Source organism: Haliotis rubra, unplaced genomic scaffold, assembly GCF_003918875.1.
Source record: "Haliotis rubra isolate DU_JTF1 unplaced genomic scaffold, ASM391887v1 Scf88, whole genome shotgun sequence".
Classification (NCBI taxonomy): domain Eukaryota; kingdom Metazoa; phylum Mollusca; class Gastropoda; order Lepetellida; family Haliotidae; genus Haliotis; species Haliotis rubra.
The window spans coordinates 2172420-2188955 of NW_025767612.1; the positions used below are offsets into that span (position 1 = coordinate 2172420).

At 38.5% G+C, this 16536-nt stretch overlaps 2 protein-coding genes and 1 non-coding gene across 3 annotated transcripts; 2 read left to right on the forward strand and 1 right to left on the reverse strand.

The window, feature by feature from the left end:
- Nucleotides 1-478: 478 nt before the first annotated feature.
- Nucleotides 479-10842, forward strand: LOC124263393 (ADP-ribosylation factor-like protein 13B). The gene is made up of 7 exons (XM_046698010.1): nt 479-1506; nt 2158-2228; nt 2757-3009; nt 3626-3731; nt 4547-4749; nt 7220-7340; nt 10318-10842. The coding sequence occupies exons 1-7, from the start codon at nt 1448-1450 to the stop codon at nt 10708-10710; spliced, it is 1206 nt and encodes a 401-aa protein (XP_046553966.1). The 5' UTR covers nt 479-1447; the 3' UTR covers nt 10711-10842.
- Nucleotides 849-931, reverse strand: Trnal-uaa. The gene has a single exon. It is a non-coding gene; the product is annotated as a tRNA-Leu (tRNA).
- Nucleotides 10843-11167: 325 nt separating the features above from the next.
- Nucleotides 11168-15877, forward strand: LOC124263394. Its single transcript, XM_046698011.1, has 3 exons — nt 11168-11207; nt 13104-13310; nt 14905-15877. The coding sequence occupies exons 1-3, from the start codon at nt 11168-11170 to the stop codon at nt 15009-15011; spliced, it is 354 nt and encodes a 117-aa protein (XP_046553967.1). The 3' UTR covers nt 15012-15877.
- The last annotated feature ends 659 nt before the right edge of the window (nt 15878-16536 follow it).

A 16536-nucleotide genomic window follows, 5' to 3' on the forward strand; every position in this document is an offset into this window, starting at 1 on the left:
CTTGTAATTTATTGAATATGACTGTGTAATCAGGACAACATACAGTCAGCTGAGGAGACAGAATTAAATATATTGTGGCGTCATTTACAAAACAATATTCTCTCTGTTAAAGTGATATCCAGGCTATGAGTTTAAGCTATTGTTACCTTTTAAACTTGTGTATTTACAATGCATGTTAGCATAAAAGGTCATCATTATTATACTGGAACATATCAGTAGAAGTATATGTGTTGTACAGATTGCTGCAATTGTTCCTGGAAGCGGTCATTCTTTACAATACTATTCATAATGTTTACACAGTTTAGAGAGATTAGCACATTTGCAAGTCACACTGAAAACCTGAATACCATTCCACACACAGGTACAATATTAATGAGATCATTCTTCATGCTGCTGCTCAGTGCTGTGATACTGCTGGAATATTGCTAAAAGTGATGTCAAACCTGACTCGCTCTCCAATAATCAGCATTTAGATATTTACTGAAAACAAAAGTAAAAAGACATTTCATACTACATTACGTTCGATGGTCCAAAATTATCACCACCCAAGAATCTGGTTGCTTCTGGTAATTTGGACAGAAAGTCACACAGACCAAGGTATCCACATGTACTGTATACAAGTACCATGTAACATGTTATTGCTGACACTATCATTCTAATAAATGTCCCATCTGTTGGTTGGGGCACCGACATGTTTCATGTCAGGACAATTGATTTATGCCAGTATTAGTTCTTTAGCTTAGTGTAAGAACTCTTGCTGATTGACATGTTGATAACAATAGACATTCTGTAAGGTTGAAATCAAATGTGTCGAGGTGATAGTATGTAACAAATTACAAAAACATTGCTAGCACGGGTGGGGTTCGAACCCACGCGGACATACGTCCATTGGATCTTAAGTCCAACGCCTTAACCACTCGGCCACCGTGCTTCCGGTGAAGACGTGGGGTAATTAATTGTTTTGTTGTAGATGATTATGTATCGCCGTAGTAGTATTAACGTTTTGACGTGATGTCAAAGGAATATGTCGTGTTGATTTACAAAATGTATATCAGTGACTTTGGGGGAAATCAGCGACTTTTACTCAAAACCAGATCGTTTTTCGCCATTTTACCAGAACTCCGAACTGCGTTCTCAGCGTCGCAACACTGAGAGCTGATGTAAATGCGCTGCAAAGAGCTCGCCTGACTTTCGTAAACTGACCCAAACAAATGGTTACCAACATGGCGGCATCATTGAGTTTATGGACTTGGAGCAGTGAAGTTACCGATGATTAGCTCATAAAGCTGATTCGGATAACCAAAAACACAATTATCATCGATAAGATAAAAACTAACGGACCTTGTGCAACTAAACAGATTCGTCTAACGGATATCTGCCTGATCGGGCTGATGTCTTCTTCAGATCTTAATTTGACAAGAACTAACACAGCAACAGATAATCACTAATGTTCAGCCTCATGGGAAACTGTGTATCCTGTATCAAGAAACGGCGCGAACCCAAAAGGTATTTATTTAAAATCTTACACTTTGGACCTCGAGGAGGATTTAATGTAAAACTTATCACTGCCTACTACATGTACGAATTCAAAATAGAAGTCTGATCGATTTTAATTCCATAATTAAAATCAGTTTTCTCATTACAGGTTCATTAATAATTCTTGAATTTAAGATAATTGTTTTAAATTTTTGTGTGTGTAGTGTTCAATTCTGATAAAAATGATATAAGTATGCATGCTATAAGTTCAGTCATGGGCTACTGACTGTGACTAACATGTTATTCCATCTCAGAAATAACCCTGTTGTCAATCAGGTTAGAAGAGATCAACACCACCCTGTGTGTGTTGTAAGAAGAGACTGAATGGTTTGGGTTGGCCTGTAATTTGGGCTACTTCTCTGAATCAATAACCTACATGGTCCTGTAACCGCAGCTTATGTATATGTTCATGCAATAACCATGATAACAGAAATATCTCGAAAATGGTATCACATTTGGGCTTGTATATACTCAATAGTGTTTAGCATAAAATGGATATTTATGGCTGGTGTTGGTGAGTGCAATGTTAACGCACAAACATTCAAGTCTAACAAATGATTGTATCACAATCATTGATTACTAGTGATTAAATAAACATGATCATTGTGTCCAATGTTTCAGGCCAATCACACTGGCTTTCTTGGGTCTCGACTGCGCTGGCAAAACAACAACAACGAAAGTACTGATCGGAGGTGAGATGACAGAGTGAAAGTTTTTAAAGTAAAATTTCAAGTGACCATGAACATTTTGTTAAATACAGTGTTTATTCATATCTTTCATTGTATTGTTCTGGTTGAGGTTATGCTATTTACTAATATTTAGAGACTCAGGTGATGTTTGATTCTGATACTGAACTGAACTATGTGTTCTATTGCACACTGCTATTATACATTGTACATGCAGAATAGACCTTTTTCTTCAACTAAAATAATGTTGACCTCAAAAATTGTTTTCAGATAATACTATTTTATTACACATATCTTCTTTTCAAATTGTAGATCATATGCATAATATGGAACACTTATCAAATGTATATGATATATTTTTATCTATAAGTTCCGCAAAATCGAAATCCTAGATTCTTTTAAAACTGTTAATCTTGGTATGTCTAATATACATGGCATTATTTTGATGATGTGTGCAATTAATAGTGTAAATGGAGAGATACAATAATCAGATCAGTTGAAACATGATTACTATTCTTAACCTCTCATTCACAGAGCCATATGATAAAGATGTCGCCCCAACAGTCGGTTTCAACTCTGAAAAGTTCGTATTTGACCAGTTCGACATCACAATGTATGACCTTGGGGGTGGACCACAGATTCGAGCCATGTGGACAACGTATCTCCCCGAGCTATATGGAGTGGTGTACATTATTGATTCAACTGCAGGAGAGCGCCTTGAGGAAGTGAAGGAAAGTTTTCAGAAACTGATAGAAAATTACCACATATCAGGGAAGCCAGTATTGGTGTAAGTAGCAGCACTGTTTATTGTTTTGTTGTCTTGGTAGACGGTGGCCGTACGTTTATCGCACGATTCAATGGGCCGTAGTCTCTACGATTTTGTCAAACCACGAAGTTTGACAAATTTGAAAAAACATAAACCGGTAGCCCATATGTGGCATTGCACAGGCACTGCATGCAGGTTGCACAGTGATTGTGTGGTAAACGCACAAGTTTTTGGAACTGTAGGATTGTGGAATATTTCCACGGCTGCGCGACAATCACTGTGTAACCTCTGTAAGATATCCGTGCGATTTCTGTGCAACCTCCATGCAGATTGGCCTTGGCCGCGGTCACCCACAATGCCTAGAAAATCGTATGGAAAATCGTAGATTACTTTATGTGATCAAGGTCTTAAGTGCAGCTAGTTTATACTGGTGGCATATGGACAATACCATGGTGATGAAAATCAATGCATCTCCAGGAAAATGGGAAAGATGTTTAGTATTAAGGATTCCAGATGAGAGGTGGATTGGGAAACTGGAGACAAATACTTTTTTGACTTCACCATATCACAGCATGTATCATCTAGTTGCAAATATTACCATGGTTACAGTCCTGTGTTGACATGATCTTCTCTCCAGGCTGGCCAACAAGCAGGACAAGGAAGATGCTGTGGATGAGGTGGACATCTGTGAACAGCTTGATCTCTCCACCTGGGTCAACCTTCACAAGACTCCTTGTAGAATTGTAGGTCCCACATTTCTGTAGTTTCCCATAAATTTTACTTGTTAAAGGCGATGGGTTGCCTAGTGGTTAAAGCGGTCGCTCATCACGCCGAAGATCTGGATTCGATTCCCCACATAGGTACAATGTGTGAAGCCTATTTCTGGTGTCCCCTGTCGTGATATTGCTTGAATATTGCTAAAAGCGGCTTAAAACTAAACTCACTCACTCACTAGGTGTTAGATCATCAGAGCTCCAGATAAGCTGCATATTTGTGTAAAAATACTCATGTTAAAATTTGAAAAATGTAAGTTAATAATATACTCATTAATTGTGAAATTTGTCAGGTTTATTTTTGTAAGTAGCCAACTCAACCTATTTGTGTAGTGGTGATTTTCAGAATTCCGTCTGACCCAAGACGTTTGCTTTCAAATGTGGGTTCCATCCTCTTTTTCTTAGAAGGAGAGATGCAGTGCATGTTTTGATGATATTTTAATTTTTATAGAATTATAGCAGTTTAAAAATTTGAACATGGAAAAGTTTGTTCAAGCAATGACTTGAAAACGTTTGGTTGGATCGTTTCAATTTGGGGACCACCTTCGCTGTCTAAAGGAAAAGGTGCAGTTCAAATTTTGCTGTTGATATTTTTTAGTTTAAGAATTACAGCAATTTAATTATTGGAACTTGCTAACATTTTGTTGCATGTTTATGTTTAAAATGATGATCAGTGCTCCAGATAAGCTTTTTAATAATCTAGGTTGGATTAAACATGTCAGCTCATTCAGTGAGACAAGATACCTGTGGTTTTAAAATCTAACTCTCGAACTGGTTTTGTGTAGGAATCCTGTTCGGCTGTCAAGGGCACGGGACGCAAGATGGACCCCGCAATTAAAGAAGGAATGCAGTGGCTGTGTGATATGATTGAGAAGAACTTTGACTCCCTGAAGTCCAGGGTAGACAAGGATGTAGCCGTGGAAAAGGAAAAAGAGAAAGTAGAGGCAGCTGCTCGGAGAGAACGTGTTCGCAAAATACGAGAAGAGAGGTAAGCGAACCATCCATCGCCGTTGAGGTATTGTGAGTTGAAATGCTGGTGTGTCAACTTGTTCTCTCTGTAAGCTCTTGATTGGCTGTAGTTATAATTCTGTGCCATTCTAGTCCTTGCCATAGGTTTCAGGGATTTTTTTGTTTTTCTGACACTCTCATTTTCAATTCAGCAGTATTGTATATAAAGAGGTTCTGAGGTCATTGGACTGTCTCCATAGTCAGAGAGGAATGTTGTTGGTTCCACCCCTAATCATGTCATGCCAATAGATGTTAATAGATGCTACTTGTTGTTACCCAGTCCTGCCTTAAGGGATAAGACAAGGACTGGTCAGCATGGAGTCAATATAGTGTGTATTCACATCACCTGACCATCTTGATGCCTTAAGGGATAAGACAAGGACTGGTCAGCATGGAGTCAATATAGTGTGTATTCACATCACCTAGACCATCTTGATGCCTTAAGGGATAAGACAAGGACTGGTCAGCATGGAGTCAATATAGTGTGTATTCACATCACCTGACCATCTTGATGCCTTAAGGGATAAGACAAGGACTGGTCAGCATGGAGTCAATATAGTGTGTATTCACATCACCTGACCATCTTGATGCCTTAAGGGATAAGACAAGGACTGGTCAGCATGGAGTCAATATAGTGTGTATTCACATCACCTGACCATCTTGATGCCTTAAGGGATAAGACAAGGACTGGTCAGCATGGAGTCAATATAGTGTGTATTCACATCACCTGACCATCTTGATGCCTTAAGGGATAAGACAAGGACTGGTCAGCATGGAGTCAATATAGTGTGTATTCACATCACCTGACCATCTTGATGCCTTAAGGGATAAGACAAGAACTGGTCAGCATGGAGTCAATATAGTGTGTATTCACATCACCTGACCATCTTGATGCCTTAAGGGATAAGACAAGGACGGGTCAGCATGGAGTCAATATAGTGTGTATTCACATCACCTGACCATCTTGATGCCTTAAGGGATAAGACAAGGAAGGGTCAGCATGGAGTCAATATAGTGTGTATTCACATGACCTGACCATCTTGATGCCTTAAGGGATAAGACAAGGACTGGTCAGCATGGAGTCAATATAGTGTGTATTCACATGACCCCCATCTTGATGCCTTAAGGGATAAGACAGGACGGGTCAGCATGGAGTCAATATAGTGTGTATTCACATGACCTGACCATCTTGATGCCTTAAGGGATAAGACAAGGACTGGTCAGCATGGAGTCAATATAGTGTGTATTCACATCACCTGACCATCTTGATGCCTTAAGGGATAAGACAAGGACTGGTCAGCATGGAGTCAATATAGTGTGTATTCACATCACCTGACCATCTTGATGCCTTAAGGGATAAGACAAGGACTGGTCAGCATGGAGTCAATATAGTGTGTATTCACATCACCTGACCATCTTGATGCCTTAAGGGATAAGACAAGGACTGGTCAGCATGGAGTCAATATAGTGTGTATTCACATCACCTGACCAGCTTGAGGTCATCGGAGTATTCTGCTGAAGCATTTTAGTCTAGAAAGCCACCATCTCTTTGATTTTTGTCATTGTGTACAACAACCTGATGATTCTACTTTTTTAATCATGTAATAACGTATTAATGATTAATATGGAACAGATTGTTTGGGGATAGATTGCGAGAACCTGATATTTTCAGCATGTGTTCTTTCTTTGGAATTTAACTCTAATGTAACCATGGTACCTGGTAATAGCAGTGTTTATGATCTCTACTGGTTAGCGAACAGTTATCGCCGCGTAACAGTTATCGCCAATACATCAGTATCGCATGTGCGCACTTCCGGTCAATTACAATTCCGGTATTGTTTCCTCATGGTATTTGACAACAATAAAGGACAACAACAGAAAATCCTTCACGGTTAGTAACATAAGAGAAAAATTAAAGATAAAGTTATGAACAGTATAAAAATTTGTTAACTAAGTCGGGGGAATGTCTCACGACCTATAGAATAGCAAGTTCAAGTTCACAAGTCATTAATTGTTCCATTCCCTATCAATCTACTGTAAAAGAAACACTCAAATAGTCACACAATCAATTATTCAAGGTTACTGAATGCTGTAAATACATGTATTAATTCACGAATGGCATGAGAAATTCTGAATGGCGATAACTGTTACAGTTAGTTGTGAGAAAACATCTATTTATAATGCCATGATTCCCTTCCGCCGCGTTATATAAAAACATGATCGGCGGCAGTGAACGAGCTGGACACATCGGTGAATAGCTGATTAAGTATCATAATTAATTCTGTTAATTGAACGAACTGCAGAGTAATTTTGTAAAAAACGCTAAAATATGGTAATAACTGTTCAGTAGCCAGTATATTTTGTTTGTGCTAGAGGACTGTTTTTGCCCTTTCATGGTAGACATGGAAGGATTTGAGACTACATCTGTCACTGAGTTGTGTCTGCTGCAGGGAACGCAAGGAGGAAGAGGAGAGGAAGAGGCTGGGTATTGAGAAGGAGGAGAGTGAGGGGGAAGACTTCATAGATGGAGATCCCTTCAAACGCGTCGATGTAGAGAAACTCAAGGAAAAGGTATTGTTATCACTGTTTATTAAATAACAGCTTTCTTTGATAATGCTGTTCATGGGGATTTTGGATTTTTTCACTATTCTGGCATTTATTGTTTTAAGTTTGTAGGAAAGTTTGTGTCAAAAGAGGACTTAAAATATAACTGCCATCATGGCACACAAGGCGTTTTTGGACAAGTTTATTCTCAAAGAAATCACTCTTTGTGTCAACAACAAAATGAAAATTCATTAACAGGTTAAACTCAATCACTTTCCGTACTTTGATTATTAGGAGAAAAATGTTACCGTTAGTCTTTAAACCCAAGGTGCTGCTGTACAAAGTAAACTTAGTATAGGACAGTCATAAGTCCATGAGGTATTTCAGTTAGATATTAGTCCTACTCCATATTGTAACACCAAAATGTACAGACAATGGAGTTAAGTTACAAACATTGCTATTGGACACAAAGTTTTGACTTAGATTGAGATTGTCTTGTGACTTATACATGGATCATGTTGACATGATAATGCTTTAAATGGAAGTTATGTTACAAGATCCTTTTGAACTAACACAAATGGAAACTAAACAATGTCCTGCAACACATGTGATACATCAGTTGTCATGTCTGAAATAAATGCATCCATGTACCAATTATCTCATCCTAATTGCACATAACCAGATGGTGTAGCTTAGCTGTTAAGGGTTCTCGCTCATTCTGAAGCCCGCATGGCTTGTGTCCCCGCTTGTGATACTACTGGAATATTGCTAAAAGCGTTGTAAAACCATACTTAATCAGGCATGAACATGATCAGTTTAATGTTGGCTCAGGGATCGACATTGACACTTGCCCTCGAGCACATAGTCAGTTCATCTAAGGTGAAGGGGACCTGAGGCTTGTAGGATTAAAGCTTGTGGGAAGCGTTTGTTATCACTGTTAGATCTAGTTAACAGTTTCAGGTTCATTTTCTAAAGCTATACATCCTTTCTGTTATTAAAGGAATCTCAGCTGAAATCTGAGAGACGGATCTAGAGTCAACAGATTGGTTTCGTTGTTGTTAGCTGTGTTGATGTTTGAGAGTGATTGCTAGGCAGTCTATATATTACTTTGTGCTACTTACGTACTGATTATGTAGTCCTATATCATGCAGTGTGTACTAGCATGAGTTGTCTGTGCTGGCCATCTATCACATGAACACTCTTGAACAATGATAACATGTATTTTCACTCTTGAACAATGATAACTTGTATTTGTATAAACCATTTCGAATTATGGATTGTGAGTGAATACAAAATGCCATTTGCCAAAGAAGACAAAGTGTGGGTTCGAATCCCGGATGGGACTTAACCTGACAAAAGTACTAGAACTGGTACTGAACAAGTGTGATCCCAAATATAACTTTGATGTGTTATATGCAAGCCAGGGGTGTTGGCAGGGTCTGCTTCTAGCCATCATAAGTATTAAAGAAAACAAACGGGTTGTGCTGAGGCTTTGTGTCTTGATTGCGTGTCATCTTATCAAATGATGTGGATCATTGCTTACAACATGTAAAATAGTGATAATTGTCTAGATCAGACTCGATTACTTTCATGTAGCTGGAATATTGCTTAGTGTGGTGTTAAACAGCAACCACAACCTTTCACAAGATCATCATGTTGCCATCCTATGTACAGTTTTCATGGGATTGGCATGAAGTCCAATACTGATTAATCTGTTCTTTAATCAGTTGTTTCCAGTGTGTTGTGTGACATTTAGGACTGGGTGTAATAGACTGTGTTGATGAAGGACAAAATATGTCCCTAAAACCTAGTGAGCATCCAGGAGGAAAAGGTCTGGCAATATGTTCCTTAATCAGTTGTTTCCAGCGTGTTGTGTGACAATTATTACGAGGTGTAATGGACAGTATAAACATACTACAATGAAGGAGAACATGTCCCTAGAACCAAGTGAGCACCCAGGATGGAAATGGTCCCAGCTCTGTGTTGCTTGTCCAGGTGGTCAGACTCAATGGCCCTGTTGATTGTGCGTCATTGAACCCTGATGATGTGGACCATACTGACAGCATCAGCTCTGATACACACTCTCACTGTATAAATGATACTTGTGTTACCAAGTCCTGTCTGCTTGGTTGCAGGATATATCACATCATCAACAGTATTAGAGTTGGAAATGTCCATTTGACTTAGGTGTTTTATTGTAGTGTGAATAAATAAGTGTGATATTTGTCATATTCATGATAATTATGATTTGTCTTTCATTTCTAAGATGAAAACTTTGATCTTTCTCTGTTATCTGTAAAATAGTAAATGCAAATAATGATTAATAGATAAAGGACATCAGGGGTTATCATGAGGTTCAGTGTATTTTTCAAATAATTTCAAAAGGGACATAACCTTGATATCAAGTGCAAGTGGTAAATTCCATTTAAAGCCATAGGTTTTATCAGAAGAGTACTCAAAGAAAAGAGAACGTTTTTGTGCTCTCTCTCTATTTCATAAGGCTCACACCAGAGCCGACTGAATGTTCAACCTTTTGTTACTAAGTCAACAGTTCCTTTTGTCTCACAATTGATACACTTTCAGGTCAAAGCTGTTTTACTTTAAAGTTTTGTTTTTGTAATATTGCTGTTACCAAGGTAAATGTGAACTCCATAACTCAGTATTCACTACACATGCTTTATAGACACCTGTGTTTTGCAGAACCAGCTTCATTCATTCTTCTGTTTCTGCTGTGGTATGAAACACAAAACGTTTCGCCATGATTATTGTTGCACACATATATTATGGGTCAGTACATGACTCTTTTAGGCTTAAAAACTACTTTTTAGAATACTTGTTATTTCAGATAATGTCAGATAATAACATGGGATATATCTTTAGGTCCAGTCTGTTTCCCCTTCATAGATAAAAAACAGCACAAAATAGTCAAGGGTTGCAAACTGTCAAGGTCTTTCATACAACCTCTGCTATGTTAATTTCTGACTTTATCATCTTGATGTTCCAGGAAGCTAAGATGAAGGAGGAGAAGAGACGTCTCAAAGAGCTGAAGGCTAAAGGTGAAGGTGACGTGACACTGACAAAAACTGATGACCTTGAAGAAGCAGACTATCTCCGAACACCTCGGTCAAACCGGCCATTTGGGTTAGCTCCCCTTGGTGACAAAGCTGCGGAGGATAGTGATGAATTAGTGAGTCCGTCCACAAACAGATCACGCCGAGTCTTGCCCCCGCTACAGCAACCATTGGGAACAAAGTTTATGACGACAGTGCCGTCAAGAAGAAGAAGAAAAAGAAAGTTAAGCAAAAGAATGCCTATTCTGAAAACGCTGAGTATGGAAGTGAATATTCTGCGACTGGAGAAGAAACAGCCAGGCTGGCCGAATCACAAAAGACATTGAGGTCTGTTTCGAAAATCTCAGTGACAGCTAAATCCTTTGGAGATGAAAATGGAGATGATATTCGTACATCTAGTCGTAAGTTAACTCCCCTTGATGGTGAGGAAGGAGCATATACCCCGAAAGAAACAAAACGAAAAAAGAAGAAACTTTTAGAGGATTCCCAGCGGAGTAATGGTGGATTTGAACTGCATGATGCATCGGAGTTGTCTCCCATCCCTCGTCCGCTCCCTTCACCCCACACGACTGTAGATACTGGTAGGTTAACCATCTCTCTTATCACAGCTGCTTTGTGCTGATGGGATGTAGTGTATATGGCGGAGGTCTTTTGTTATGTTGGAATAGACTGGCTTATTTCTCACAGATATTTTGTATTATATTTTTGAAAGAAACCTTGAAATCATCTCCTCAGTGTTTGTGTATTGTCAACATGTGACCCATGTCAATTGAATATTTTCAGATGTACAATAAGGTAGGTTGCCATGGTTCCAACCTACAGGGTAACTGTCTGTTATTTCTTTCTATGTCTATTTTTGCCAGAGGTGCCAATATGTAGAATTTAGGCTTAATAGCACTTAATGATTACCATAAGTTGTTTCCATTTTATGATTATGATTGCTTTAAAAATGTAACTTAAGACAAAGAGCAAGTGGCCAGGACCTTTGTTGTATGGTCAGTTTGTTGTGTCTATGTTCCATTTAAACATAGTTTATTGTGTGGGTGCTCATTTTGGTAGATAATTGTAAACATGAAAAAACATTTAACATGTTTGAGAAAATATTTACCATGATGTATAATGAAGTAAGGTTGGCATCTCTGGCGATTGTGGGACAGATTACTTGGTTTTGTTATTTGTTGACCATGTTTACAGGAATGTTTCAAATTAACCATGAGTAAGATGAGTTGGGAAACACACTGGCTGTTAGTCTTATATTATAATTAACAGCAAGTTGGCATGCAATTGTTATTTTTCTTAGTCATGACGTTGTTTTCTGTTAGTTACATTAGTATACATATATATGGTTCAGTCCTTTCTGACAGGGGCACCAAGTCGTCTAAAGCATTACAATTTACTGAAATTATCAGACCAGAAACTACTACACCAGATCTCTATGGATGCAGATTCCATTTCAAGTTCAGTCTGATTATGTTTCCAGGTTTATCAGTGCTGTATTTATGTTCAAGGGTTTTACGAAAGTGGTGAACATGCAAGACCTGTACCCTTCAGGCTCCCCTTCCACACAAAGCTAACACTTACCATAATACTGTCCAAAGTGGTGTTCATGCCAAATCCTTCACTTATCATGTATACAGATGGTCGCCATTCTGTCATCTGTTGATGCTCTTCTGCAGTGTCATTCTATCCCATCAATATCCATGGTGTAGTGGTTAGAGTGTCGCCTGGAGAGTGGAAGGTTGTGGGTTCGATCCTGTCACATATCCATGACTTACAGCCACTCACTCCATCCATTGCTCCTTCATTCTCCATCAATACACTTGGGACTCAGTCACCTCCATGACTTACAGTCTCCATCACTCATTCTTCAAACATTGGGACCGCCTCCGTGGTGTCGTGGTTAGAGCGTCCACCCGGAGAGCGGAAGGTCGCGGGTTTGATCCCAGGCCGCGTCATACCAAAAGACGTTAAAATAAGGTACTTGTTGGTCCCTGCCTGGCGCTCTGCATTAATGGGTACAACAAGGACTGGTCGGCTGTGATGTGTCTGAGTGGGGTATTCATGCTTAACTGCGGCATAATATCTCAGTGGACTAGCACTATAAAACCAGTTTAAGTCTGGGTTAGTACAAGCAGCCACATGTATACATGCATGCATGTCGTCATATGAGCGAAATAGTCTTAAATACGATGTTAAACCCCATTTCACCTGACCTCACCTCTATCCCAAGCTGGACATGGGGGTAGCCAAGTGGTTGAAGCTTTCTTATGGTTATGGATAAGCCTTGACACATTGGTATTGCTAAAACAATGTGTTAAGCTAAACTTTTATCATGTTTATTGTGTCCCTGCCTTGATATATTTTATGAGTAATGTAAAAAATATTGCTAAAACCTACCCTAGTAAAACTGAACTCAATGGCATCACCTACCAAGCTTAAAATGGCATTTCATGTTTTTTATATTCTTCCTACCTGTGTGTAATTTTTCCTTACAGCATAGATCATTGCCCATGCTATTAAACATTGGTTTGTGTGGCCCAGGCTTGATATTTGACAGGCTGCAATCATACACCTATAGCATTGCTGCCATCTTTGTGAAGCATCGTTGAGTCAGTCACAGTTTCATGAATAACTCATCCAAATTCTGCTGACTCAGTTAGTCAGTAACTGTGCTGAGACATTAAGGTCTAGCTAACACTACTTGTTATGTCATTTTAAGGTATTGATAATGGATCCGACTCGGAGATTAAGAAAATGAAGAAAAAGAAGAAGCCTAAGAAAAACCAGCTTTCTCCTCTGCAAAATGACCTTGATCTCTCACCTTCAACAAAGGCAGACTACTCCAGTCGTAACTACCCTTGGGACAAACCAAACAGTTACTTGGATGGATCAGATCAGGAGGAGAAACCTGCAAAGAAAGACACAAGTAGGTGGTGTTTGAGTTGTTTCATGTTCCCTGCTCTTCATGGTAATACTGAATGGTTCTTGATAATGAGAAAAAAATGAGAGGAAATGACAGTTCCATTGCAGGACATTATATTGATGCAATAGTATGTTCCATGATTTCATACCTTTTTTAGTAAAAAACAAAATCTAGTACTGTTTTTGCCAAATTTCCAGTTTTACATGTAAGAGGCGTATACAAAGTACATCAATAAGACAACCAGTGATCTCATTTCCATTGTTGTGGAAGCCTCTGTGGCTGAGTGGTTAGATCTCTGGCTATCTTTGTGTGCTGGCAATTTGTTGCCTCATTCTGAGAGTTTGGGTTTGAATTCAGCTTAGGACTCTTGCCCAAAAGTTCTATTCTCTTCCCACAGAGGTTACTTGTCATATCTTCCTACAAACCACTGTTCTAATACGGACATATTTCCTGGTTCTGGTAAAATCCCCTAGCAGCAAAATATCTCAACATGAATTATCTCCCTTCTTTCTATCCAATCAGAACACGTGTTACATCGACTTAGATCCAACTTGACTAATACAAGCAAATGTGGGGTCACAAATATCCTTCCTCTGCCGGGGACTTGTGTTGATGTGACCCACAAGACATTTAATGGCTAGCTTGTCTGTTGTCAACAAGGGCAATTGATCAGCCATTACATGACTGAGTTCTGTCTAGAAGAAACTTTTGCGCATCGTGCAGGGGAAGAGGTTCTAGTTTTCCCAAAGAATGTGGAAATTACCAAGGCCTTAAAAAATGATCACTTTTGAAACTACGTTGCTGATTGCACAACTAAATCTGATTGCAACCAATCACGAATCCTGAACACTCACACCATGAAAGGGCTGTATTAGAACAGAGGTGCGTAGGAAGATATGACAAGTAGCCTCTGTGGGAAGAAAATGAAAGGGTACTAGAATTTCTAGTTTACTAAGAATGTGTAATTCCAGATGTAATGTTTATTACCATTCCAAGAAAATGTTATTTACTGTACAGCAGGTCCAGATCAAACTAGTCTCATTAAATATGATCTTAGTGCATGCTAGAAAAAGACCTGAAGACATTACCTTTTGAACTTAGTGCCATACAGCTTGAGAAAACTGCTTTCTGGTCAGCTAATGTACACTTTCTTTGTCATTTAATTGGTCAGTCAAAGTTCGCAAAAAGGTTCTATAGTGTTTCTGTAATGAGGTGTCCATGGTGGTAGCAAACGATTGTGACTAATTTTAATGAGATTGTCGGCTTTTGTAGCAAAAGTTGTACAGATTCCCAGTGTGCTTCCTCACCTGTCATATTCCTCCTACAGTTGGTCCATGTATTCAGCAACCCATGTTTGTTGTAAGAGGTGACTAACCGGATCGGGTGGTCAGGCTCGCTGACTTGGTTGATGCACATCATCGTATTCCAGTTGCATAGATCAATGCTGATGATGTCAATCACTGGATTGTATGGACCAGAATATTGCTGAGAGTGGTGTGAAACAACAAACAAACAAAACATGTATTAACAAATGTAGTTGTATCATTGTCTGACTGTTATGGCACCATTCTTATGTAATTTCGTTTTCTATTTGCAGCCGACTTTGGGCAAAAGTGGGGTTTGGTTGATGAACTCCCCGAAGTTTGCGACTCAGCGCTACGAATGAGACCCAACTACGACGATGACGATGATATCGTGTTGTGATGATCGTGTCACAATAGCATTAGCATATCTGTGATGTCCGGACTTGTATATCTTCATGTGCACAATTAAATAATACATCCAAATATTTTTGTACAAATACATAAAAGATTTTGTATATTTCCTTGTGAGATTTGACATGATACATGATACACTGATACATACATGATACACTGATTGTGACTATCACAAGCAGCGATGTACCTTTGTACCGCTCCTACCCTTACTGAAAGCTACTCAGGGTATCACATAACTCACTTGACTGCTGGACATGTAAAATGTTCCAGTTTTTGTATCCAGGAATTTGTTCAATATTCTCTGAAAAAATTCTTTTAATTGCCAAAAGTTGATACACATGTATATTGAAAAGAAAATGTTTTGGTGAAGTTTTGTTTAAGTTGGTCAGACAGACTTCAGATTAAGTTAGGACTAATGCTTGAAGCAAGCATTCCTCGCAAGTGATCTCCGAGTTGTGTGTATGTATGCTAACTCAAATGTAATAATGTAGCTGTGTTGTAATGTGAGCTCATGTGCAGTGATGTTGCTGAAAAACGCTTCAAACTGGCGTTAAACCAAACATTTGAAATAATCAAACTTTTAAGAAATAGTTTATTAAGAATGTTGGTTTTCTAGATCATTTTGTGCCAGATCCAGTAGTTGTTTCTTCAGGAAATCCAATGTACTTAAACATTTTCAGGATAATTTATTATTTGTTGCAGTTTTTGTTTTATTTAAGTTTGATTATTAAAAGACAAGAATGTCGTTGTTTATTGATGTAGGACACCTGCCTCAATGGTGTATGTATGTGTTCATCTTGTATGTGTTCATCATGTGTGTGTTCATCATGTGTGTGTTCATCTTGTATGTGTTCATCATGTGTGTGTGTTCATCATGCATGTGTTCATGTATGTGTTCATCTATGTATATGTTCATCATGTATGTGTTCATCTTATGGTGTTCATCGTGTATGTGTACATCATGTGTGTATGTGTTCATCATGTGTGTGTTCATCATGCATGTGTTCATCTTGTAAATGTTCATCATGTGTGTGTGTTCATCTTATGTTTGTTCATCATGCCAGTGTTCATCTTGTATGTGTTCATCAAACAGTATATTCATGCTGACTGAAATGTTGATATGATTATGCTGCACACATCTTGTAATTAACAGATTGTTGTCTGTAATTATCTTGATTATCTTTTAATGTTATAGCCAGGATATATCTGTTTGTTCAGATAAAATTTTATGATTTCTGTATATTTAAGTTTGTGGTAATACTGTTAGATCTTAACATGCTTAATACTTTGTGTTGTGGAATATATTTTTATGTAAGGAAATGTTGTCATGATAGTCTCTACGCAAATATTCACCCTTTCTGCATGTGATAAATACAATACTGTATGTGGTATCTTCTCGTAACTCATACCACAGCAGTAGCCGTCCGATATGCATTGTTGATATGGTACTATTTTTTAATATTCATATAAATCAAAACATTGCAATGAAATCTACATGGTTTTGTGTAACT